At 41.8% G+C, this 25,649-nt stretch overlaps 1 protein-coding gene and 1 pseudogene across 2 annotated transcripts in view; one reads left to right on the forward strand and one right to left on the reverse strand.

Moving 5' to 3' along the window:
- LOC117076706 (zinc finger protein 559) overlaps positions 1-24,161 on the reverse strand; it is a 39,998-nt gene extending 15,837 nt beyond the window's left edge. The window contains exons 1-5 of one of the 2 annotated variants that reach the window (XM_033200504.1): positions 24,025-24,161; positions 23,459-23,547; positions 22,719-22,845; positions 20,850-20,932; positions 17,886-20,025 (exon numbers count right to left, since the gene is read on the reverse strand). In XM_033200504.1, coding sequence (XP_033056395.1) covers positions 18,658-20,025; positions 20,850-20,932; positions 22,719-22,845; positions 23,459-23,547; positions 24,025-24,052 — 1,695 coding nt within the window. In that variant the 5' untranslated portion in view covers positions 24,053-24,161 and the 3' untranslated portion in view covers positions 17,886-18,657. Of the gene's footprint in view, positions 1-17,885; positions 20,026-20,849; positions 20,933-22,718; positions 22,846-23,458; positions 23,548-24,024 lie in introns of those variants that run through there. The other variant, XM_033200505.1, reaches the window with a different exon arrangement.
- LOC117076072 lies at positions 11,761-12,578 on the forward strand (annotated as a pseudogene).
- Positions 24,162-25,649: the final 1,488 nt, after the last annotated feature.

Below are 25,649 nucleotides of genomic sequence, written 5' to 3' on the forward strand. Positions count from 1 at the left end.
GATCCACCCGTCTCGGCCTCCCAAAGTGCTGGGATTAAAGGTGTGAGCCACCGTGCCCCGGCCTCACATATACTTTCAACTTTTCATTCCTTTGTCAACTGCAAGAACCGTAACAAGTTGGGTGTTTCTTGTCAAATACTACAATTCTTGCAGTTGACAAAGGAATGAAAGTTGTTTTTTTTTTTTCAGTAGCTTGGCAAAACAATCCTCTTATTTCTGATGACAGCAATACTCACTTCCTTCTAATTCCTGAAAATCAGCATATAACATACTTTCATTTTATTGTGCTGTGCAGATAATAGGTGGGGTTTTTTTTTATTACAAATTGAAGGTTTGTGGCAATCCTCCACTGATGAAGTCTACTAGCACCATTTTTCCAATAACACATACTCATTTTGTTTCTCTGTCAGCATTTTGAAGCAAAGTATTTTACAATTCAGGTGCGTCCTTTGTTTTTTAGACATAATGCTACTGCACACTTTTAATAAACTTTTTTTTTTCTTTTAAGATGGAATCTTGCTCTGTTGCTAGGCTGGAGTGCAGTGGCATAATCTTGACTCACTGCAGTCTCCAACTCCTGGGTTCAAGTGATTCTCCTGCCTCAGCCTCCCGAGTAGCTGGGATTGTAGGTGTGCTCCACCACACCTGGCTAATTTTTTTTTTTTTTTTTTTTGAGGCGGAGTCTCGCTCTGTCGCCTGGACTGGAGTGCAGTGGCCAGATCTCAGCTCACTGCAAGCTCCGCCTCCTGGGTTTCCGCCATTCTCCTGCCTCAGCCTCCCAAGTAGCTGGGACTACAGGCGCCCGCCACCTCGCCCGGCTAGTTTTTGTATTTTTAGTAGAGACGGGGTTTCACCGTATTAGCCAGGATGGTCTCGATCTCCTGACCTCGTGATCCGCCCATCTCGGCCTCCCAAAGTGCTGGGATTACAGGCTTGAGCCACCGCGCCCGGCCCACACCTGGCTAATTTTTGTATTTTTAGTAGAGATGGGGTTTCACCATGTTGGAGAGGCTGGTCTTGAACTCCTGGCCTCAGGTGATCCATCACCCGCCTCAGCCTGCTAAGTGCTGGAATTATAGGCACGAACCACCATGCTCAGCATTTTTTTTTTGAGACAGGGTATTGCTCTGTCACCCAGGCTGGAATGCAGTGGCACAATCATAGCTTACTGTAGCCTTGAACTCCTGGACTCAAGCAATCCACCTGCCTCAGCCTCCTGAATAGCTAGAACTACAGCTACTCCACCACACCAGATTTTAAAAAATTTTTTTTGTAGAGATGAGGTCTTGCTATGGTTGCCCAGGCTGGTCTCAAATTCCTATACTCGAGTGATTCTCCTACCTCAGCTTCTCAAAGCACTGGGATTACAGGTGAGAGCCACCTCATCCAGCCAACGTAACTTTTATATGCACTAGGAAACCAAAAAATTTGTATGACTCGCTTTACTATGATGGTCTGTGGACGCAAACCCACAAATCTCCAAGGTATGACTGTATATAACTGTGAAAACCTGAAATTAAATAAACTGTATTGTCTACAGGTGCCAAAACAGTGGCAAAAAATAAACAGCCCTTACTTATATTTTACCTTGAGTGTGGTTCTGAATTTGAAGAATGGTTACTCAGAGGCAAAGTGACTGGGGAAAAAAAGATCAGTCTAACTCTTGATATTATTTCACCTAGACTTAATGGGTCTCCAGGGTCAGCAATAAGGGAGATTTTGGGTTCATCACAGAATCTCTAAAGTAAGTGGCTTAATGACAATGTTGTGAGCTTTATTACTATCATGCTTATACTCTGAAATACTTCATTCTAACAGGATATGACATACATATCCCATTACACAGATGCAGCTTGCTGAGTAACTTCCAAAACAAGAGAGAGGAAAGAAATTGGAGAGAAAAAAAAAAAAAAAAAAATTGGGGCATGGTGATTTGTGCCTGTAGTCCCAGCTCCTGGGAGACTGATGTGGGGGGATCACTTGAACCCAGAAGGTGGAGGCTGCAGTAAGCTATGATCATGCTACTGCACTCCAGCCTGGGTGACAGAGCAAGACCCTGTATCAAAGGAAAAAAAAAAGATATTTTGAACTGTGAGTTCTCTGCCCAGAGGCACACAATAATTCTGAATATCTGGCCAACAATATAGAACCCAGAAGAATGCAAATTGGCTGCTGTTAATTTTGGATGAGGCCAGAAAGTCTGGAATCAGTAACCAGGGTTCCCCTGTTAACTCTAAAGACTGGACAGACTCAAGTGAAACAAGGTACGCTGGAATCCATCAGAGATGGTGGTGGATATTTCATCGTACACAGATCACTTAAGACAGTAACAATGGTGCTCCCTCAGGGAGTTGTAATGAGGTGAGTTGAACCACAGGCATTTTATGGCATCCATTAAGGGCAAAATAACTGTGAAGTCATCAGACCTTGTGACAGTTACGACTATTAGAAAGTTTCCACTGGCATTTAGCAACAAAATCATTTGCCTTATTTATGACGTCATTTAACAAATGAAGAATGAGACTCAGGAAAGGCTAAGGGAAGGGCCCCAGACACACAGCTCAACAGTAACAGCTGCAAGGCCCACATTCCAGCAGCTGGGCTCCAGAGTCTAAGCCCTCAATGCCTAGGCTCTATGTGAGCAAACAGTACCTCTACAGGCTTTGCAACTCTGAAGCTGTTGGGACCCTGGAATCTTCCCAGTCAGCCGTCTAGTCCACTGAAGAAACTAATAATTAAAAAGAAGAAGAAAAAAGGGTATGAGTTTGGTTCTGATTATTATTGTTGTATAAAAAAACCACCTCAAGCTTAGTGATACAGAATAGCGGTTCTCAGGGTTGGTAAACTGCTGAGGGACCCAAAACTCTTTCAGGGGGTCTGTGAGATTAAAACTATTGTTATAATAGCACAAATACATTCTTGACCTCTTCACCATATCCACATTTATACTGATGACACAATATAACAGTGGACAAAAGTGCTGGTGCCTCAGCAGAAATTAAGGCAGTGGGCTGGGTGCCATGGCTCATGCCTGTAATCCCAACACTTTGGAAGGCCAAGGTAGGCACTAAAAATACAAAATTAGCCGGGCATTGTAGAGTGTGCCTGTAATCTCAGCTACTTGGGAGGCTAAGGCAGAAGAATCACTTAAACCTGGGAGGCGGAGGTTGCAGTGAGCCGAGATTGTGCCATTGCACTCCAGCCTGTGGCTAAAAAGAGCAAAACTCTGTCTAAAAAAAAAAAAATAAAGAAATTAAGGCAGTGGCACTGAACTGCATGGTCACTGAATGCCTCACTGTCCCACACTCGGGATAAAAAAAAAACGTCCTTGAGGGAAGAGAAAAAGTTGGAAAGCTTAGATCTGTCACCTTGGAAGTGTCTCAACACATATAACCTTTTCTGATAGGACCAATGGTCACATTCATGAAGGTTTATTTTAGACACTGTACTATAAAATGGGTCAATATTTGGAAGATCTGCATAATGAAGTAAATGACTATTTCCTTTCATTTTAGAAATGAGGGTCTCACTATGTTGCCCAGGCTGCTTTCAAACTCTTGGGTTCAAGTGATTCTCCCACTTTGGCCTCCTGAAGTGCTGAGATTACAGGCATAAGCCACTGTGCCAGCCCTATTTTCTAAGTCATGTAGTAAGGTATAAAGTCATGCATTAATAAAATAGCCAAAGTGCAAGATATAGGCTGGGCGCGGTGGCTCATGCCTGTAATCCCAGCACTTTGGGAGGCCAAGGCGGGTAACTGACTGAGGTCAGGTGTTCGAGAGCAGCCTCGCCAACATGGTGAAATCCTGTAACTACTAAAAATACAAAAATTTGCCAGGCATGCTAGTGGGTGCCTGTAATCCCAGCTACCTGGGAGGCTGAGGCTGGAGAATCGCTTGAACCCAGGAGGTGGGGGTTGCAGTGAGTGGAGATTGCACCACTGCATCCCAGCCTGGGCAGCAAGAGCAAAATTCCATCTCAAAAAAAAAAAAAAAAGAAAGAAAGAAAAGAAAAGAAAGAAAAAAATAGTGCAAGACAAACAAACGGATTTTAATGTAACAGAAAAGAAACAATTCCTTGACAGGATTTCATATTCCATATTGCAACTAATCCTTCACAAACTACCATTTCTTGAGCTTTGGTGTAATATCAAAGAAAATTCAAAATTACCTGAAAATGCTTCTCTCTTTTCCAACTATATATCTCAGCAAAGCCAAATTTTCTATATATACTTTAATCAAAGCAACTAATGACAAAAAATGTAGAAAAAGGTATGAAAATTCAGCTGTCATCTATTAAGCTCTTAAGACATTAAAGAGATTTGCAAAAGCATGCAATATGCCACTCTTTCCACATTATTTTGTTGCTATTGTGGAAAAGTTATTTTTAAAAAGCATGTTATGTATATTACTAAAATATTTTAAAAATTTGCAATTTTTTTTTTTGAGATGGAGTCCTTACTCTGTCACCCCGGCTGGAGGCTGGAGCACAGTGGCATGATCGCAGCTCACTTCAACCTCTCCCCCTGGGTTCAACTGATTCTCCTGCCTAAGACTCCCGAGTAGCTGGGATTACAGGCACACACCACCATGCCAGCTAGTTTTTTTGTATTTTTAGTAGAGATAGGGTTTTGCCATGTTGGCCAGGCTGGTCTTGAACTCCTGACTTCAGCTGAGCTGCTGGCCTCAGCCTCCCAAAGTGCTGGGATTACAGGCAAAAGCCACCACACCCAGCCTTAATTTCTAAAATATTACATATTCACAGATAGAATGCCCATTGGCAAAAGATTTTTGGGGTGCTCAATTTTTGGAGTATAAGAGTCTCAAGATAAAAAGTTGAGAACTGCTGGTACAGAACCATTACCACTCTATTATGTTAAGAGATCATGGGGCAGGAATTTGGACAGGATACAGTAGGAATGAAAGGCTTGTCCTCTGCCTCACAATGTCCAGGGCCTCGGCTGGGAAGTCCTACACAGCTGATGCTGAATCCAAAGGCTGGGGGCTGGAATCACCTTGATTCTATCATCACTCTTTTATCTGATGTTTTCCTTGAAATGGCTAACAGACAGACAGCAGCTGGTGGCTGTTGATGGCAGCCATCTACATGTAACCCCTCCCTGTTACAGCATAGCTGCTAGTTCCCAAGAGGAAGCACTGAGAGGAGCAAGCATCTCAAGAGGGAATGTTCTAGGATAACCATGAGGGAACTGCATGGCCCTTTGTGGCCTCGCTGTGGAAATCTCATGGAATCATTTATGTTGTACTCCTTTGGGAAATGCAGTCAAAGGTCAGTGCAGATACAAGGGGGAGGTAGAACTATCAAAGAATTTTAGGGCGTTTTAAAACCATCGGAGTCTGCACGTGGCTACAAATTATTAATATTTATACTTCCCACATACAAGAAACACTCACCACTTCCTAAGGCCACACCAAAGTCTCATGCCCATAGTAGCAGACTCTGGTTTTCTGTCCAGGATCTAGTCATCTAAATAAGGTGCAATCCAGAAAAGAGGGCCAAGAGCAGTGGCTCACGTCTGTAATCCCAGCACTCTGGGAGGCTGAGGTGGGAGGATCCCTTGAGTCCAAGAGTTCAAGACCAGCCTGGGCAACATAGAGAGACCCCCCATCTCTACAAAAAATACAAAAATTAGGTGTGGTGGCATATGCTTCTGGTCCTAGCTACTCAAGAGGCTGAGGCAGGAAGATCACCTGGGCCCAGGAGATCAAGTCTGTAGTGAGCTATGATTATGCCACTGCACTCCAACCTTGGCAAGAACAGCAAAAAAAAGACTCCCCCCTACCCCCCACAAACACATGCTGGGTATGGTGGCATGTGCCTGTAGTCTCAGCTACTCAGGAGGCTGAGGCAGGAGGATCATTTGAGCCCAGGAATTTAAGGCTGCAGTGAGCTATGATTGTATCACTGAACTTCAGCCTGGGTGACAGAATGGGACCCCGTCTCAAAAAATTTTTTGAAAAGTGGCTGGGTACAGTGGCTCATGCCTGTAATCCCAGCACTTTGGGAGGCCAAGGCAGGAGGATAGCTTGAGCCCAGGAGTTTGAGACCAGCCTGGGCAAAATGGTAAAACCCTGTCTCTACCAAAAACAAATAAATAAATAGCTGGGCATGGTGGCATGTGCCTATAGTCCTGGTACTCAGAAGGCTGAGGTAGAGGATTGCTTGAGCCTGGGAGGCAGAGACTGCAGTGAACCAAGATCATTGTGCCACTGCACTCTAGCCTGGGCGACACAGTGAGACACTGTTTCAAAAAATAAATAAAAATTAAAATTAAAAAATAACAATAAGGCCGGGCGCGGTGGCTCAAGCCTGTAATCCCAGCACTTTGGGAGGCCGAGGCAGGCGGATCACGAGGTCAGGAGATCGAGACCATCCTGGCTAACACAGTGAAACCCCGTCTCTACTAAAAAATACAAAAAATTAGCCGGGCGAGGTGGCGAGCGCCTGTAGTCCCAGCTACTTGGGAGGCTGAGGCAGGAGAATGGCGTAAACCCGGGAGGTGGAGCTTGCAGTGAGCCGAGATCCAGCCACTGCACTCCAGCCGAGGCGACAGAGCGAGACTCCGTCTCAAAAAAAAAAAAAAAACAAAAAAAACCAATAAAAACATAAATAAAAATCATAAGAGCCCTTGGGTTTGGTTTCTTGAATATACTCCTGCTCCTCTAGATCTGAGCATTTGTAAGCTAAAGAGACGTTATCTGTTCCCCACACAACCAATACAGACTTTGGAACAGGAATGAGAGAGTTAAAATAGACATTCCTATTAAAAAGGCCTGGGTGGGAAGAAATGGGATTCCACAGCAGCCCCTGACCCACAGCAATTCTTAAATTCAGGCAGAAACATGTTACCTGTTTCTTAAGCACCAGTGCAACTCCACAGGAGTGATTCTTCTGAAGTTCTGTACTCTGAATCATACTTGCTTTCCCATAAAAAGTAAACATTTTCAACTGAGTAGTTTTATAGGCCTATTTCATCTGTTGTCTAACTGCAGTTTGGGGGTTTGAAGGTCTCTTTTCATTTTGTACTACTTCTTTCCATTTTATTTGGACAAAGTTGGCCTTGCTTTTGCCAGCGCAATAAAAACCCTTTTCCCATTTATCTCCATTAATTTTACTGGGTTTGTGTCATTAGACAAAAGCCATGGCTTAAATATCTTAGGCCCTTCTCTATCTTGGACCCCTGTCTGTGAGAATGCAGGGGAACAATGCCCAGAAGGGATGCTGAGACGCTCTCTTGGTTAATGGAGAGGCACCTTATTTAAACTTCTTACATATTATATCTATTCATAAGACTCTATCAAACACCAAACTAAAGGTCTCTGAGATCTTAAGAAATGGTTCTATGATAAAAGGTTTTCATAATAAAATCTCTCACTGAACTACTGTAGTCCCAGCTACTTGGGAGGCTGAGGTGGGAAGATCACTTGAGCCCAAAGTTAGCAGCTGCAGTGAGTTATGATTGCATCACTGGACTCACGCCTGGGCAACAGAGTGAGACCCTGTTTCAAAAAAAAAAAAAAAAAAGATAAAAAATTAAAATGCATAAATGCTAAAAAAATAAAAATAATAAAATAAAATGTCTCAGTGAACAAGCAGTGGAAGGGAACGTCGTCAACCTAATAAAGCTGTCTTCAAAGGAATCCACAGCTAACATCATACTTAATGGTAGAAGACTGAACGCTTTCTGCCTAAGGCTGGGAATAAGACAAGGATGTATGTTCTTACCACTCTCACTCAACACTACTGGAGGCCCTAGCCAGTACATTAAGAAAACATAAAGAAATAAAAGGCACAGATATCAGAAAGCAAAACTGCCTTAATATAGAGGACAGATTTGTTTATGTAGGATATTCCAAAAAGTTACAGGAATAGGTAACTATACAACGTTTGCAGGATTCAAGGTCAAATATAAATTATACACAATTAGAAATAATTTTATACACTAGCACTGAAAAATTGAAAATTTAAAACTAGTATTTATAATAGCATCAATAAAATGGTGCAATACACAAAACCACAAAACACTGTTGAGAGAAATAAGACCTAAATTAACGGGGAGATTGTCTTAGTCCGTTTGGGATGCTAGAACAAAATACCATAGACTAGATGGCTTATAAACAACAGAAATGTATTGCTCACAGTTCTAGAGAATGGGAAGTCCAAGACTAAGGTGTTGGCAGATTTGGTGTCTGATAAGGTCCCACTTCTTGGTTTACAGATGACTTCTTGCTGTGTCCTCACAAGGCAGAAGAGATAAGCAAGCTCTCTAGAATATCTTTTATAAAGGCACCAATCTAATTCATTAGTGCTCTGCCCTCGTGAGCCTAATCGTCTCCCAAAGGCCTGACCTGCCAGTATCACTGGACTGGGGATTAGGATTTCAATATAAAAATTCTGGCGGTATGCAAACATTCAGATCATGGCAGAGATATTGTGTCTATGGTTCAGAACAGCCAATATTAGTAAGATGCCAATTCTCTAATTCATCTTTAAACTGAATCTCAGTTTAAAAAAAAAAAAAAAAAATCCCAGCAGGCTTTTTATGGAAACCAGTAAGTTTATTCTAAAATTTATGTGAAAAGGCCGGGAGCAGTGGCTCACGCCTGTAATCCCAGCACTTTGGGAGGTCAAGGTGGGCGGATCATGAGGTCAGGAGATCAACACCATCCTGGCTAACATGGTGAAACCCCATCTCCACTAAACACACACACACACACACACACACACACAGACACACAAACACAAAACTGGCCAAGTGTAGTGGCACGTACCTGTAGTCCCAGCTACTCAGGAGGCTGAGCTTGCAGTGAGCTGAGATTGTGCCACTGCACTCCAGCCTGGGAGACACAGCGAGACACTGTCTCAAAAAAAAAAAAAAGAAAAAAGAAAAAAGTGAAAAAACAAAGAACATGGACCATCCCAAATGATTCTGAAAATTAAGGTCAATGATGGAACTCTTATACCACTTGCTTTCAAGATTTACTAGCAAGCTACCATCATCAAAAAAGTGTAGTATTAGCAGGCCAGATGTGGTGGCTCATGCCTGTAATCCCAGCATTTGGGGAGGCTGAGGTGGGTGGATCACTTTAGGCCAAGAGTTTGAAACCAACCTGACCAACATGGTGAAACCCTGTCTCTGCTACAAACACAAAACTTAGCCAGGTGTGGTGATGCGCGCCTATAGTCTCAGCTACTCGGGAGGTTCAGGCACGATAGTCCCAGCTACTCGGGAGGCTGAGGCACAAGAATTGCTTGAGCCTGGGAGGTGGAAGCTGCAGTGAGGTGAGATGATACCACTGCACTCCAGTCTGGGTGACAGAATGTGACTCTGTCTCAAAAAAAAAAAGTGTAGTATTAGCAAAAGAACAGACATACATTAGTTGAACTGAATAGATCCCAGAAATAGATTTAAACATATGTAGTCAATTTGATTTTCAAAACAGGTGCAAATAATCCAATAGAGAAAAGACTGTTTTCAACCAACTGTCCTGGGGAAAAAAAAAAAAAATTAAAACATTCAGATCCCTTCTACCCCTTCCAAAAGAAATCGTGACCCATGCATTGCAAAAAAGATCACAGAAGGGCTCATGCTTCCCAATTTCAAAAATTACTCTAAAGCCTAGGGCAGTATGGTTACAAACAGGTTAGACATGTACAATGGAGGCAAAATGAGAGTCTAGAAATAAATCTTAATGCTGGGCACAGTGGCTCACATCTGTAATCCCAACACTTTGGGAGGCCGAGGCAGGAGGATTGCTTGAGCCCAGGAGTTCAAGACCAGTGTGGGCAACAAGATGAAACCCTGTCTCTACAAGAAATACAAAATTAGCCAGGTGTGATGGTGTGCACCTGTAGTTCCAGCTACTTGGGAAGCTCAAGGTGGAGGATCACTTGAGCCTGGGAGGTCAAGGCTGCAGTAAGCCAAGATCACACCACTGCACTCCAGCCTGGGTAACAGAGCAGGACTCAGTCTCAAAATAAATAAATAAGCCTTTACATTTATGGTCAATTGACTTTTGACAAGACTGCCAAAACAATTCAATGGGAGAAATAGTCTTTTCAACAAATATGCTAGGGTAACTAGGTGTTACATGCCAAAGAATGAAGCTGGATACACTGTTCACAGCATGCATAAATATTAGTTCAAAATGGATCATAGAACTAACGGTAAGAGCTGCAACTATAAAAATCCTAGAAGAAAATATAAAAGACTTCATGACCTTGAGTTGGCAATGGTTTCTTACATTTGACACCAAAAGCATAAGAAAAAAATAAATTTAAAACTTTTACACTCAAAAGGATGCCACCAAGAAAGTGAAATGACAACACAAAGAATGAAAGAAAAATACTTGTAAACCATTTATTTGATACGGTATTTGTAGCTAGAATTTATAGAGCTCTTGCAACTCAATAATAAAAATAACTCAATTTAAAAATGGCAAAGGATCTAAACAGGCATTCTCCCAAAGAAGACAGATACATAGTCAAAAACTGATGAAAAGATGATCAACATCTTTAGTTTTCAGGTGAGCTACGCTCAGAAAAAAAAAATAATAAAAATCTTTAGCCACCAGGGAAATAAAAATAAAAAACAATGAATACTATTTCCCACCCAATAGGTGTTATAAAAAAAAAAAAAGATAATAAAAAAGGTAGTTACTAAATGGTCAAAGATTCAATGATTTACTCTCAAGACCAGAAACAAGGCAAGACTGGTCTCTCAACTTCTATTTAACAATACACTCCAGGTTCTAGTTAATGCAATAAGAAAAATACAAAACGCGGGCCGGGCGCGGTGGCTCAAGCCTGTAATCCCAGCACTTTGGGAGGCCGAGACGGGCGGATCATGAGGTCGAGATCGAGACCATCCTGGCTAACACGGTGAAAACCCGTCTCTACTAAAAAATACAAAAAACTAGCCAGGCGAGGTGGCAGGCGCCTGTAGTCCCAGCTACTTGGGAGGCTGAGGCAGGAGAATGGCGTGAGCCCGGGAGGCGGAGCTTGCAGTGAGCTGAGATCCGGCCACTGCACTCCAGCCTGGGTGACAGAGCGAGACTCCATCTCAAAAAAAAAAAAAAAAAAAAGAAAAATACAAAACGCATACAGATTGGAAAGCAAGAAATAAAAAATTTTATGTGCAGACTCCAGGTTCTAGTTAATGCAATAAGAAAAATACAAAATGCATACAGATTGGAAAGCAAGAAATAAAAAATTTTATGTGCAGACAACAGAATTGTCCTAGTAGAAAATCTGACAGAATCTACTACAAAGCTGCCAGAGGCTGGGCACGGTGGCTTACATCTATAATCCCACCCCTTTGGGAGGCCGAGGTGGGTGGATCGCTTGAGCTCAGGAGTTCCAGACCAACCTGGGCAACATGGCAAAACCCCGGCTCTACTAAAAATACAAAAAAATTCAGCTTGGCATGGTGGGGAACACACGTATTCCCAGTTACTCCAGAGGCTGAGGCACAAGAATTGCCTGACCCCCAGAGGCAGAGGTTGCAGTGAGTCAAGATCATGCCACTGCACTCTATCTAGCCTGGGATACAGAGCGAAACTCATCTCAAAACAACAACAACAAAAGCCCATGCACGCTCCTCAAGTCTGCAGGCAGCAGGTGTGGGCGAACACTTGGTGCCTGGTGGAGACAGAGGCAGACGGGATTATCAACAGCGCAGCCGGGGTACTGGAGGAGGTCTGGGGCGAGGTGCTCCGGGTCTGAAGGGCTCCAGCCAAATGGTGCTGGTGGCCCCTGAGCTGAGTGAGGCCGAGGCTTGGCGGCTATGCTCGGAGTAAGGCAAAAGAAAATGAAAGAAGTAGATAATCTTGAAAGTATAAAAGACTGGGTTTGTGAAACAGGACCTGACAATCAACCTCTTCGTGATAATCAATAAACAAATTGTGAATAGTTTGTTGATAGCCTTTTTGAGGAAGCTCAGAAGGTTGGTTCCAAATGCTTGTCTCCCACTTAACAGAAGAAACAGGTAGATGTAAACATAAAATTACAGAAAAATGGATTCGCTGTCAACGATTTCAGAAGTTATTCAAATGGTGCAAGTCAGCAGTTTTTCAACTCCATCAAAAAGCAAGAATTACTTTCAGAATTACAGGGAATTTTTGATAAAGAAGAGGTGGGTGTCAGCGTTGAAGACAAGAAAAATGAAATATGTATGTCTACAAAGCCTGTCTTCCAGCCCTTTTCAGGACAGAGTCACCGATTAGGAAGGGTAAGCCATAACAAAGACTTCATTGAAAAATACTAAGGATCTCAAAAGAAGTCCTCCCTTTTCCCTGGCAACAACTCTTCCTGTCCTCAGACTGTTAGATGAAACAATCACACTGGAAGAAGCAGATTTACAGAATGCTGTCGTCATTCAGAGGCTCCAAAAAACTGCTGCACCTTTTCGAGAACTTTCAGAGCACTGCAGTGGAAAATTTGCAAAAATGATGGTTGTAAGCAGACATGCAAACCAAACTGGGTACTGGAGAAGTCAGATTCACTGGAGTTTCGGTTCAGGAACTATTGAACTCTCTCCTGATGAGATGTTTAGATAAGTGCAAGTTAGAGAAGTAGCATATGCCCCACCTCTACTAAAATATACAAAAAAAAAAAAAAAAACTAGCCAGGTGAGGTGGCGGGCGCCTGTAGTCCCAGCTACATGGGAGGCTGAGGCAGGAGAATGGCATAAACCCGGGAGGTGGAGCTTGCAGTAAGCCGAGATCCGGCCACTGCACTCCAGCCTGGGCGACAGAGCAAGACTCCGACTCAAAAAAAAAAAAAAAAAAAAAAAAAGTAGCATATGACTGGAAACTATATTCTGTGCACTTTTTCCAAAAGGCTACTTGGAAAAATACACTTATTTCAAATACTAATTATCAAGATATATTAAATAGTTGTATTATTTAGAATATTAATATAGTATAAATTAGCAAATATGTCCACAATATTATTCACTTAAACATCATTCCCAAACAGGGATTTATTTAAATGTTAGCTGTCTCAGAGTTATTAAACGGCTAATACATTGAAAAATTACACATGGCAGGTTTAAAAGCATCGATGTCATTATTTTACAATTTAGATGCACAGTTGGAGAGAGCTGTTTTTATCACAGCTATGCCTAAACCTCAAAGTGTCTTTGGTTATCACTCCGTAATGGCAACATATATTTGAATATTAATTTGGCAGCCAGGTGTGATGGCTCATGCCTCTAATCCCAGCACGTTGGGAGACCGAGGTGGGTGGATCACCTGAGGGCAGGAATTCAAGACCAGCCTGGCCAACGTGGTGAAACTCCATCTCTACTAAAAATACAAAAATTAGCTGGGTGTGGAGGTGGGTGCCTGTAATCCCAGCTACTCAGAAGGCTGAGGCAGGAGAATCACTTGAACCTGGGAGGTGGAAGTTGCAGTGAGCCAAGATTGTACCACTGCACTCCAGCCTGGGCAACACAGCAAGAAAACTCCATCTCAAGAAAACAAACAAAAAACAAATATGAATCTGGCGACGATATCAAAGATCTATTTTCATTTAAGAATAAAATTGCGGCCGGGTGCAGTGGCTCACACCTGTAATCCCAACACTTTGGGAGACCAAGATGGGAAGATCGCTTGAGGTCAGGAGTTCAAGACTGGTCAACATAGCGAGACCTCCATCTCTATTTTTTTTAATTTAAAATAATAAAGAAAGAATAAAATTATGTAGGTTAGTATAATATTAATATAAATATAAAAAATATTCCAGAACAGGTTTAACAAGGTTGCAGCATACGAGATGAATATATGTACAAAAACTGTATTCCAGGTAGTAGTGAACTAGCAGAGAAATTGAAATCTTTAAAACACCATCTGCAATAGCGTCAGAGAAAAAATGTCTAGGAAGACCCAAACACCAAAAAACACAAACATTGCTGAGAAAAAAACTGTAAATCCTAAATAAGTGGAGAGATAGATACATTATGTTCATGGGTTGAAATGCTCAATATTGTGAAGACATCAATTAATCTACAGATTCAACACAATGATAATCAAAATCTTAGTGAGTTACTTTGGGGGTGTGGGGTGGTGGTGGTAGAAATTGACAACCTGATTCTAAACTTTATATGGAAATACAGAAGTCCTAGAAAGGAAGTAAGTCAACAAAGTACAGCCACATCAAGACCAAATGTGGCTCATTGCCTATAACTGTACAGGTTGAATGGAATGTGAGAACTATTTTTATATTTTAAAAGGTCTGTAACAGAAAAAAGAACATGCAACAGAAACTATATACAGCATGTAAAGCTTAAAATCTCTACAATCTGGTCTTTTACAAAAAACTGTGCCAACCTCTGACCTAAAATAGGACAACTCTGAAAAAGAAAAAGCTGGAGGACTAAAACTCTATCAGACTGCAAAAGTTATCAAGTTGTCAAGAGAGGGTAGTCTTGGAATAAAAGATAACTAGCTCTATGGAACAGAACAGTTGAGAAGCAGACACATGTATAAAGACAACTGATTTTCAAGAAAGAAGCAAAGGCAATTAATTAAGTGGAGAAAGGATAGTCCTTTCAACAAATGATGCTAGAACAATTAGATACAAAGAAAAAAAAAAAACCCACAACTTTGATCCAAACTTTGTGCCATGTAAAGATTTTAACTCAAAATGCATCATGTACTTGTACCACAAGTACAACATATATTAAATATATTGTAATACAGATACTCCTCAACTTATGACAGGGCTATGTCCTGATAAACCCATTTTAAGTTGAAACTATCGTAAGTTGACAATTTGTAACCTCATTGTAAATTGAGAAATGTATTGAATGCATCATGTGTTTCCATCATTGTAAATTAAAAACAATACTAAGTCAAACTCTCATAAATTGGGAACTGTATTTATGTTACCTCTGTTAAAATGAAATGTCTTACTATATAAATGTACATTAAATGTAAAGTATTAATATATCAAATACACTAATAGGTTTAATATTAAATAATTACAAAATTTAAACTCCCAAAATTTAATAAAAATTGCAAAACCACATGATCGTGCCACTGCACTTCAGCCTGGGAGACAGAGCAAAAACCTGTCTCTATTAAAAAAAAAAAAAAATTCAAAGCCAATATAAACAGGCAAAAGATTTGAAGAGACTTCCCCAAAGGCTTAAAGAGTGCATGTGAAACCAGGTAAAACCTCATTAGTCACTGGGGAAATACAAATTAAAACCATGATACTACTGTACACCTATTAAAACGGTCAAAATAAAAGACTGACCATATCAATAATTGGCAAGGATGCAGAGGAATTGCAACTCTTATACACTGCTCATGGAAATGTCAAATGGCACTACCACTTGAGAAAGGTTTAGCAATCTCTTAAAAAATGAAACGTGGCCGGGCGCGGTGGCTCAAGCCTGTAATCCCAAAACTTTGGGAGGCCGAGACGGGCGGATCATGAGGTCAGGAGATCGAGACCATCCTGGCTAACACGGTGAAACCCCGTCTCTACTAAAAAATACAAAACACTAGCCGGGCGAGGTGGCGGGCACCTGTAGTCCCAGCTACTGGGGAGGCTGAGGCAGGAGAATGGCGTGAACTCGGGAGGCGGAGCTTGCAGTGAGCTGAGATCCGGCCACTGCACTCCAGCCCCGGCGGCAGAGTGAGACTCCGTCTAAAAAAAAAAAAAAGGCCGGGCGCGGTGGCTCAAGCCTGTAATCCCAGCACTTTGGGAGGCCGAGACGGGTGGATCACGAGGTCAGGAGATCGAGACCATCCTGGCTAACACGGTGAAACCCCGTCTCTACTAAAAATACAAAAAACTAGCCGGGCGACGTGGCGGGCGCCTGTAGTCCCAGCTACTCGGGAGGCTGAGGCAGGAGAATGGCGTGAACCCGGGAGGCGGAGCTTGCAGTGAGCTGAGATCCGGCCACTGCACTCCAGCCTGGGCGGCAGAGCGAGACTCCGTCTCAAAAAAAAAAAAAAAAAAAAAAAAAAAAAAAAAAAAAAAAAAGAAACGTACAGTAACATATGATCTGATCATTCCACTCTTAATTAGAAATAGAAGCATATGTTAAAAGAATAAAGCATTTCTTCTATTTCTTAAAGAAATAGAAGCATATGTTAAAAGAATAATCTGCATATGGGTGTTCAAGGCAGTTTTAATTGCAATAGCCAAAAGGTAGAAATAACACATGCATAAATAGCTTGTGGCATGCCTTACAATGGCATACTGTTCAGCAGTGAAATGGACTCTACAACATAAATGGATCTAGAAATTATCCTGAAAGATGCCAGACTATGATTCCATTTATATAAAAACTGTACATAATATAAAGTTATCTAAGAGAAAGCAAATCAGTGGATCAGGAGAGTGACAGACAGGGAAGGGTGAGGAGAAAAAATTATAAAAGGGCATGAGGAAACCATCTGGTTTGATAGGTATGCTCATTTTCTTGGTGTGTATGTACACACATGTGTATGTGTCCAAACTTAAAGTGTACGCTAAAAACGTGCAGTTTATTACATGGCAATTATACCTCAATAAACGTATTGAAAGAACCTGCCTCAATAATTCAAACCAAAGACTCTCGGCAACAGTGAAAAAAGATCACTAAACGTACACTTCACCAAAGACTCATAAGCATATGAAAGCTATGTTCAACATCATTAGTCTTTAAAGACACATAGAAAGGCAAACTTAAATACTTAGTTGGTTTTCTTTGCTGGCGCCAATTTTCTTTTCTTTTTTTTTAGACAGGGTCTCATCCTGTAGACCAGGCTAGAGTGTAGTGGCACGATCTGGGCTCGCTGCAACTTCTGCCTCCCTGACCAGGCTCAACCAATCCTCTCCTCCCAGACTCCTAAACAGCTGGGACTACAGGCACGAACCACTACACCCAGTTAATCTTATTTATTCTTTGTCAAGATGAGGTTTCACTATATTGCCCAGGCTGGTCCTGAACTCCTGGGCTCCAGTGATCCTTCTGCCTTGGCCTCCCAAATTGCTGGAATTAAGGTGTGAGCCACCATGCCTGGCCAGGACCAATTTTCTCGTATGCAGTAAGTAAAAACTTATACCCCCTAAATGTTCCTCAATTCCTTATTCTTATAACTAAGTTTTTCATGAAAAAACCCTTTGAGGATATTTTAATTTCTTTTTCTTTCTTTTTTTGAGACAGAGTCTCACCACATCGCCCAGGCTGTAGTGCAGTGGCGTGATCTCAGCTCACTGCAACTTCTGCCTCCCAGGTTCAAGCAATTCTCCTGCCTTGACCTCTCGAGTAGCTGGGATTACAGGCATGCACCACCACGCCTAATTTTTGTATTTTTAGTAGAGATGGGGATTCACCATCTTGGCCAGGCTGGCCTCAAACTCCTGACCTCAAATGATCCACTCGCTTTGGCCTTTCAAAGTGCTGGGATTTTAGCCATGAGCCACTGCGCCCAGCCTAAAATTGTTTTAAAGACTAGTGAAGTGGGCCGGGCGCGGTGGCTCAAGCCTGTAATCCCAGCACTTTGGGAGGCCGAGATGGGCGGATCACGAGGTCAGGAGATCGAGACCATCCTGGCTAATACGGTGAAACCCCGTCTCTACTAAAAAATACAAAAAACTAGCCGGGCGACGAGGCGGGCGCCTGTAGTCCCAGCTACTCGGGAGGCTGAGACAGGAGAATGGCGTGAACCCGGGAGGCGGAGCTTGCAGTGAGCTGAGAGCCGGCCACTGCACTCCAGCCTGGGTGGCAGAGCAAGACTCCGTCTCAAAAAAAAAAAAAAAAAAAGACTAGTGAAGTGTAGTACTGACAAATGGGGGAAAGAGTGGACTCCTAAATAATTAAAAGTTCCATCTGTAACCGTGAACAACTGAGATAACTCAGGATCTTCAGACCAGCTAGATATTTTTATTAATAATATATACCTCTTTAAAACATGTATATTTACCAAAAGCATTCTGATATGGCATTCCTCTAGTGTGACTTTTTGCATCTAAATTAATACAGCCTTTTTGACCTTCCATAGTCGAGTTCCTCTTCAGTGTGGATGTTTCCTAATGACCAAGTTCAAGGGCTTTCCAACATCTCTTTCACTCACAGGACTTCCCAATGTGTGCTTTGACACGTTCCCAAAGTGGAAGCTAAAAACAAAGAAGAATCTCCACACATCTTACATTCAAGATTTTAACACTTGTGAGATCACAGTTGAATATTAAGGTATAAGGCAGAGCAAAAGGTTTCAACACATTCCTTACATCCAGAGGATGTGCATTTACATCCAGTGTGCTCACAAGCTCAGTAAGGCCTGAGGAAAATAATGAAAGCTTTTCCACCTTCCTCACATTCACAGCATTTCTCTCCAGCATGAGTTCAAACAGACTCAGTAAGCTGTAAGCATGGACTGATGGTTTTCTACATTCAGTTTGTTTCCTAGGATGCACAGACACATGAATAGTAAGTACGGCTGATGGAAGGAGTCAAGACTTTCCCACATTCCTTACATTCATGTCTTCTCTTCTATTGGAATTGTTGAGATCTGAGACACCAAGGAAGGCTTCACACATTCCTTATGACTGTGTACATTGCCACTATGAGTACATATTCAATAAGTATGAGGAAGTAGTGGCTTTACCACATTCTTTCCAAATATCAGCCCCAATTCACACACATTCAGTAAGGCATGAGGAATTACTAAAGGTCTGCCCACATTCCTTATATGGTTTCTTCACACTGTGACTTCTTATATGTCGAATAAGATACGTGGACCGAGTAAAGGCTTTCCCACATTCCTGACATTCAAAGGGCCGTTCGCCAGTGTGAGTTCTCATGTGTACTGTAAGGCCTGATGAGATAGCGAAGGCTCGCCCACACTTTTGACATTTATATGGCTTCTCCCCTGTGTGTGTTCTTTTATGTTGACTAAGGTGCGAGGAGTATCTAAAGGCTTTCCCACATTCTTCACATTCAAAAGGCCTTTCCGCACTGTGACTTCTTAAATGTCGAATAAGAAATGAGGATCGAATAAAGGCTTTCCCACAATGTTGACAGTCATAGGGTTTTACACCAGGATGAGTCTGCATGTGACTTTTAAAGCAAGAGGAATTAATAAAGGCTTTTCCACATTCCTTACATTGATAAGGCTTCTCACCAGTGTGAGTTCTCATATGTACAGTAAGATGTGAAGAGTTAGCGAAGGCTTTCCCACATTCCTTACATTCATAAGGCTTTTCTCCAGTGTGAGTTCGCCTGTGTTTTATAAGACCTGAAGAATCAGTGAAGGCCTTCCCACATTTGTTGCACTCATATGGTTTTTCTCCAGTGTGAACCCTTATGTGAATGTTGAGTTTTGAGAAACAAGTAAACTCTTTGCCACATTCATTACAAACATAGTGTTTCCCTCTAGTTCTAAGTCTCATATGTTTAGCAAGCTCTGGGGAAAAAGCAAAGGCTTTGCCAAATTTCTTATGTTCTATAGGTAACACTCTACTATGAGTTCTTAAATGTTGAGTAAGATATGAAGACTGAGTGAAGGCTTTCCCACATGCTTTACATTCATAGAATTTTTCTGCATCTTGAGTTTGCATGTGTACAAAAAGGCCTGTAGAATCAGAAAAGGTTTTGACATACTCCTTATGAGTATATGGTCTCTCTCCACTATAAATTCTTACACATTCTCTGAGGTGTGAGGAGGAAGGTAAGCCTTTTTCACAGTCACTGCATTTGTATGGTTTCTCTTGAGTGTGAGTTTTCTTGCAAACAAGATGTAGATTTTGGCTAGTTTTCTTGCAAACAAGCCGTAGATGTTGGCTGAAGGCTGTTTCACATTGATTACAGTTAGGAAGTTCCTCTCCAGTATCAGTTTTCTTGTGTAAAGTAGAGGGCTTTGTGAAGGCTTTTTCACACTGATTATGCTCACAGATTTTCTTTCTAAAGTAGGTTCTCCTGTGAGTCTTAAGGCATGAGTGTTCACACAAGGCTTTTTCACATTGGTTAAAGTCAAACAGTTCCTCTCCAAAATGGTTTCTCTCCTGTTGGTAAAAATTAATGATGATTCATACAAGTTTTTTTTTTTTTTTTTTTTTTGAGACGGAGTCTGGCTCTGTCGCCCAGGCTGGAGTGCAGTGGCCACATCTCAGCTCACTGCAAGCTCCGCCTCCCGGGTTTATGCCATTCTCCTGCCTCAGCCTCCCGAGTAGCTGGGACTACAGGGGCCCGCCACCTCGCCCGGCTAGTTTTTTGTATTTTTTAGTAGAGACGGGGTTTCACCGGGTTAGCCAGGATGGTCTCGATCTCCTGACCTCGTGATCCGCCTGTCTCGGCCTCCCAAAGTGCTGGGATTACAGGCTTGAGCCACCGCACCCGGCCACAAGTTTTTCACATTTATTTCATTCAGATTCTCCCTTTTACTCTCAATTCTGTTATGCATGGAAAATAAGTTAGTATAATTGAAATTGTTTGTTCCTGCCATTTTCATTGCAATGCATGGTTCAGATCTGAGTGCTTTCAAGTGAAACAAAGTGACTGCAGGAAGTTGTTACATTCTTTACTTTCACAGGGCTTCTAAACAGAGCTTAGCTGATAATGGCCCAAGAGTGAATTATTTATCAAAAACATCTCAGATACCTATATGGGAATGTTTAGTTGAAGGAAATACGTAAGCAAATATATTTTGAGGGATGTTTAGAGTGTTTGTCAAACTCATGATCCACAGTGTCTCCAAGAGACAGATTATTTTTGGGTGAAAAACACTAGTCTCAAATGTCTCAAGGTTATTGTGCAGCTTTTCCATTTTATGGGATTTCCAATCTTCCTCTAGCATGGAAGGCAATAAATTATACCTTCTGAATCTTACCATTTCCACCACACTGGATGTTTTCCCCTGCAAAAAATTCTGCTGAGGTGCTGACCATTTGGTATTAATATGACTCTCCCAATCTGAAATAAGATGAAAAAAAAAATTTTAAGTTCTTAGAGAAATAATGATTTTAAAAAGGGTGTTAAAAATGCAAGAATAGAGTGTACTGTAGTTTCAAACACTGGCTTGAAATACAGTTTTTTTTTTTTTTTTTTTTTAGAGAAAGGGAAACAGAAATTGAGAAACTTGGACGTAATAAGAGTCTAGCAACAGTAAGGTACTGAGGTCAAGTTGGTAGGTGATTCACTAAGAAATGGTTCTCTAGGCTGGGGGTTGTGGCTCACGCCTGTAATCCCAGCACTTTGGGAGGCTAAAAAAGGCAGATCACGAGATCACGAGGTCAGGAGATTGAGACCATCCTGGCCAACATGGTGAAACCACGTTTCTACTAAAATACAAAAAAAAAAAATTAGCCAGGCAAGGTGGCACGCACCTGTAGTCCCAGCTACTCAGGAGGCTGAGGCAGGGGAATCGCTTGAACCTCGGAGGCAGAGGTTGCAATGAACTGACAGAGTGAGACTCCGTCTCTAAAAAACAACAACAACAACAACAACAAAGAAATGGTTCTCTAAACACTGAGACTTTAGAGTGAACAAAAAAGAGGTACAGCCAGTGAAACAAAGTTGAAAGGAAATGGATACAGAGCTAAATGCAAATCATAAATTTAAAGGAGAAATGAGACAGATCTTAATGTCAGGGCAAAAGAAAGTTTCCAAGACGGATGGAAAGTGAAAGAGAAAGAGAAGTTAAGGTACCCAAGGAACCACAGAAATCAACTGGCCTTGATATTCTCCCCAAAAAAGTACACTTTCAAAACCTTCCTACTTAACATTTATAAACAGACTGCACCTCTCATAGGTCAGGGCTGTTTCTCACAAATAATCACATCTGTCTTTTCTCTCATCTTGGAGAATTTTCTGCACTGTCTTTAACTCTCCTTGTTTCACCTGAAAAGTCAAACCATGTCTGCATAGCTAGTACCCTGCTCTCGGAGAAAGATGAATGATGTTAGAATGTGCAAGGGATGGCCGGGCGCAGTGGCTCAAGCCTGTAATCCCAGCACTTTGGAAGGGCAAGGCGGGCGGATCACGAGGTCAGGAGATCAAGACCATCCTGGGTAACACGGTGAAACCCCGCCTGTGCTAAAAATACCAAAAAAAACCCACAAAAAAATTAGCTGGGCGTGGTGGTGGGCACCTGTAGTCCCAGCTATTCTGGAGGCTGAGGCAGGAGAATGGCGTGAACCCAGGAGGCGGAGCTTGCGGTGAGCTGAGATGCCACTGCACTCTAGCCTGGGCGACAGAGCGAGACTCTGTCTCAAAAAAAAAAAAAAGAAAGAATGTGCAAGGGATAACAAATGCTTCCATGAATTAAGGGCTAAGATTTTGCTGTATGGGCATTCTGAACCCTCTCAGGTATAACTTAAACAACACAATGTTCATAACAAAAACTTTCACAATGTTCATAACAAAAACTTTCAAGTGAACCTAAACTGCAAATACTCTTTTCTCATTCACTGTGTACCAAAAGGGCTAGCAATCCTTCCCATGCAACCCAGGCTCAAGCTCGTATACATATTCAAGAAGCTCTAAGTCTTTTATCCATGGAGAAAACAAAGCCAGAACAATGAATAGATGTTCAATCTCATCAGAAAAATCACTAGGCAGTAAGGTCTATGAGATGGAAACAATGTTTCACCTGTTTACCAATGCAGCCCATTAACAAGCAGAGAACCTAGAATATAGTTACTTAAGACATATTTGTTCCAGAAAAAAAACTAAATGAAAAGAATGGTACCAGCCTTACCTACTGCAACTAGATTCTTGTAGTTCTCCAGCATCACATCTCTGTATAAGTTTCTCTGAGTTTGATCCAGCAAAGTCCACTCCTCCTGGGTGAAGTCCACAGCCACATCCTCAAAGGTCACTGAGTCCTAAACCATCACACACATGCTGGCATCAAGTAAGTACCTTCTCCACTATGTTGACTGGACAATGAGGGACCTTGTCTTGGCATGCCTTGACAAGACTCTTTGGTCCCCTACCACTTGACAGTCCTCACTTTCTTCTCCTCTGTCTGTACATATTCACTGGTGATCTCATCTAGTCACACGGCTTGAAGAGCACCTCTTTCACCTAACTGAATATATCTCAGCACAACTAGATTGTGACTTCTTATTGTTCACTATTGACAGGTTTTATCACAATCCTGAGTACATTATAGACACTCAAATAAATGCTCTAGTGACAGCACAAATTCTGAGAAGCACAAGTGCATTCTCTCCCTGTCTATCACAGCAAAATGAAAGAGTATAATCAGCATGGATGAGAGTCAGACTGAATTAGCAAACACTGGGATAGTAGGATCATTTCTCTGTGAAATCTGTTAACCACGTGAGAGGCCTGTGGTCCGAAGGAGTTTGATGAGAGATGTAGTCCCTAAGCAGACCCTCTTTACTTGTAGGAGCTCTGTTCCACTAGGAGAAAACACATCTATATGGTAATAAGAAGCATATGCTTCTACAGAAAAAGCAATTTCCTACTTACCTGAGAGTAATTTGTCAACCACCCAGCCACCATCCTTTCCTCTTCAAATTTTGCCTCATGAAGACAGAAAAAGTCTTGAGAAAGATGATCTTGAGAAGAAGAAATAAAACCTGAGAATCCAGGCTGCTGATAGCTTCCATACTCACAAGCCAAGAAGCCACCTCATACTAATACTAAGCGGACACACATTCATTATTACAATAAAATGCCTGAGCAGCATGTCTCACCTGAAGCCAGAAAATATGCTTCAGGCTTTGATGACCAGGAGAATGAGTTTAACAATCCCATTTTATAAGGAATAAAAAGTCTGGAGAAGTTAACATTTTCCTTATTTGCCAAAAATGAAACTCATCATGTGATTAAGCTGAACATCTTCCACAAAAGCCTGCGTACTTACCCCTCCTTCCCAAATCCCAGGATTTAGACCACAGAATATTCATATCTACTTTAGCCCCTTCTAGATATCTCAAAAGCAGAGCCATTTAGACTCTAAACCCTAATCACAAGACAAGCTGTTCACAGACTGGTTAAAGCAGGGTCTCGAAGGACCATTAACACGGACTTACCACAAAGGGAAAGATCGATGGCCAGCATCCTGTGAGTCTAACAGTGAAATGTACCTGAATATCTTGTTCCCAAAGTCTCTTCAAGACATTGTCTGAACTTATGGGTAGGTCAATCTCAATTCCGCTTGATTAAGTAGTAATGGGAGTCTTGTCTCATACCATCCATCTTTAAGCAACAGGCATTACTCATCTATCATCAAGAGCCATTCATTAGCCACCTCTCTGCAGAAGATAAAGTTGTTCATGTGAATGCCACTACAGTATTATGCCACGTGGACATAAATAATAACAAATGCCATTTACCTGGTACCCATGTGCCAGAAACAGTGGTAGGATAAGTTCATATAATTATCAAAGCAGTTTTTGTTACTATCGTATTAGTTAAAGAAACCTAATAAGCTCAGACACTAATTGACCCAACATCACCAATTAGGAAGTGTGAGCCAGGATAAGAATGCAGGTTACTCTGACTAACAAATCTAAACTCTTGAGGTTCTTCTTATTCTCCAACGTGACCATAAGATGGTCATGAAATGATGTGCGGAAAGGTTAACTCAACAGGCCTGGGATGCCCAAACCCTGCACTCTCCTGAGAAAGATCTGTCTTTAGGACTGACACTTGGCTCAGTTTGTGAGAGATGACCTGTTAGCCTGTGGAATATCTTGCCTGATAAGTGTATATTTTTGTATGGTTGAGCTATTGAGCCAAACTATATTAGTGTGACCACATTGTGTATGCTAACCATATGATTTATTCTGAAGGCTTGTTTTTGTATGCCTGAGGCTTCTGGCAATAACGCATGAATTTGAACTGTTGACAGGCTGGACATAAGTGTATGAAGTAAGTCATTCAGGTGCTGTATGCCTACGGGACTAAGCCTTGGTAAAAATCCTGGACACCAAAGCTCAGGTGAGCTTCCCTAGTCGGCAACAGTTTACATGAATACTACACACTTTTACTAGGAGAATTAAGCACTGTCCATGTGACTACACGGGAGAGAAGCCTGGTTTCTTCCACACTTCATTCATCTTTTCCCTTTGCAGATTCTAATCTGTACCCTTTTATTGTAATAAACCATAAGTGTAGGTTTAATAGCTTCTGAGTCCTGTGAGTGCTTCTATCATTGAGCATGAGGGTGGTGGTCTTGAGGACTCCCAACACAAACGGTTTATTGAATTTAGACATCTTTAGCTCCTCCAGCTGGCAAAGTCATGTAGGCCAGGTGGCTTCCCTTCAAGTCCTTATCTCTGGCTTATGCTTTCATTCACTCTACAAATATTTATGAAGGACCTTATCTTCGTAAGGTAATATACTAGACACTTAGGATAGTCAACTATACAAAAAATGTCCTAGACCTTAGGTATCTCACATTCTAAAGTGCTAAGTAGATAATAAACACATAAATAAGTTTTTTTTTTTTTGAGATGGAGTTTCGCTCTTGTTGCCCAGGCTGGAGTTCAGTGGGGCAATCTCAGCTCACTGCAACCTCTGCCCTCCCGGGTTCAAGCAATTCTCCTGCCTCAGCCTCCCACGTAGCTGGGATTACAGGCATGTGCCACCACGCCCAGCTAATTTTGTATTTTTAGTAGAGACAGGGTTTCCCCATGTTAGTCAGGCTGGTCTC

Source organism: Trachypithecus francoisi, unplaced genomic scaffold (assembly GCF_009764315.1).
Source record: "Trachypithecus francoisi isolate TF-2019V2 unplaced genomic scaffold, Tfra_2.0 Lachesis_group5, whole genome shotgun sequence".
Lineage (NCBI taxonomy): Eukaryota > Metazoa > Chordata > Mammalia > Primates > Cercopithecidae > Trachypithecus > Trachypithecus francoisi.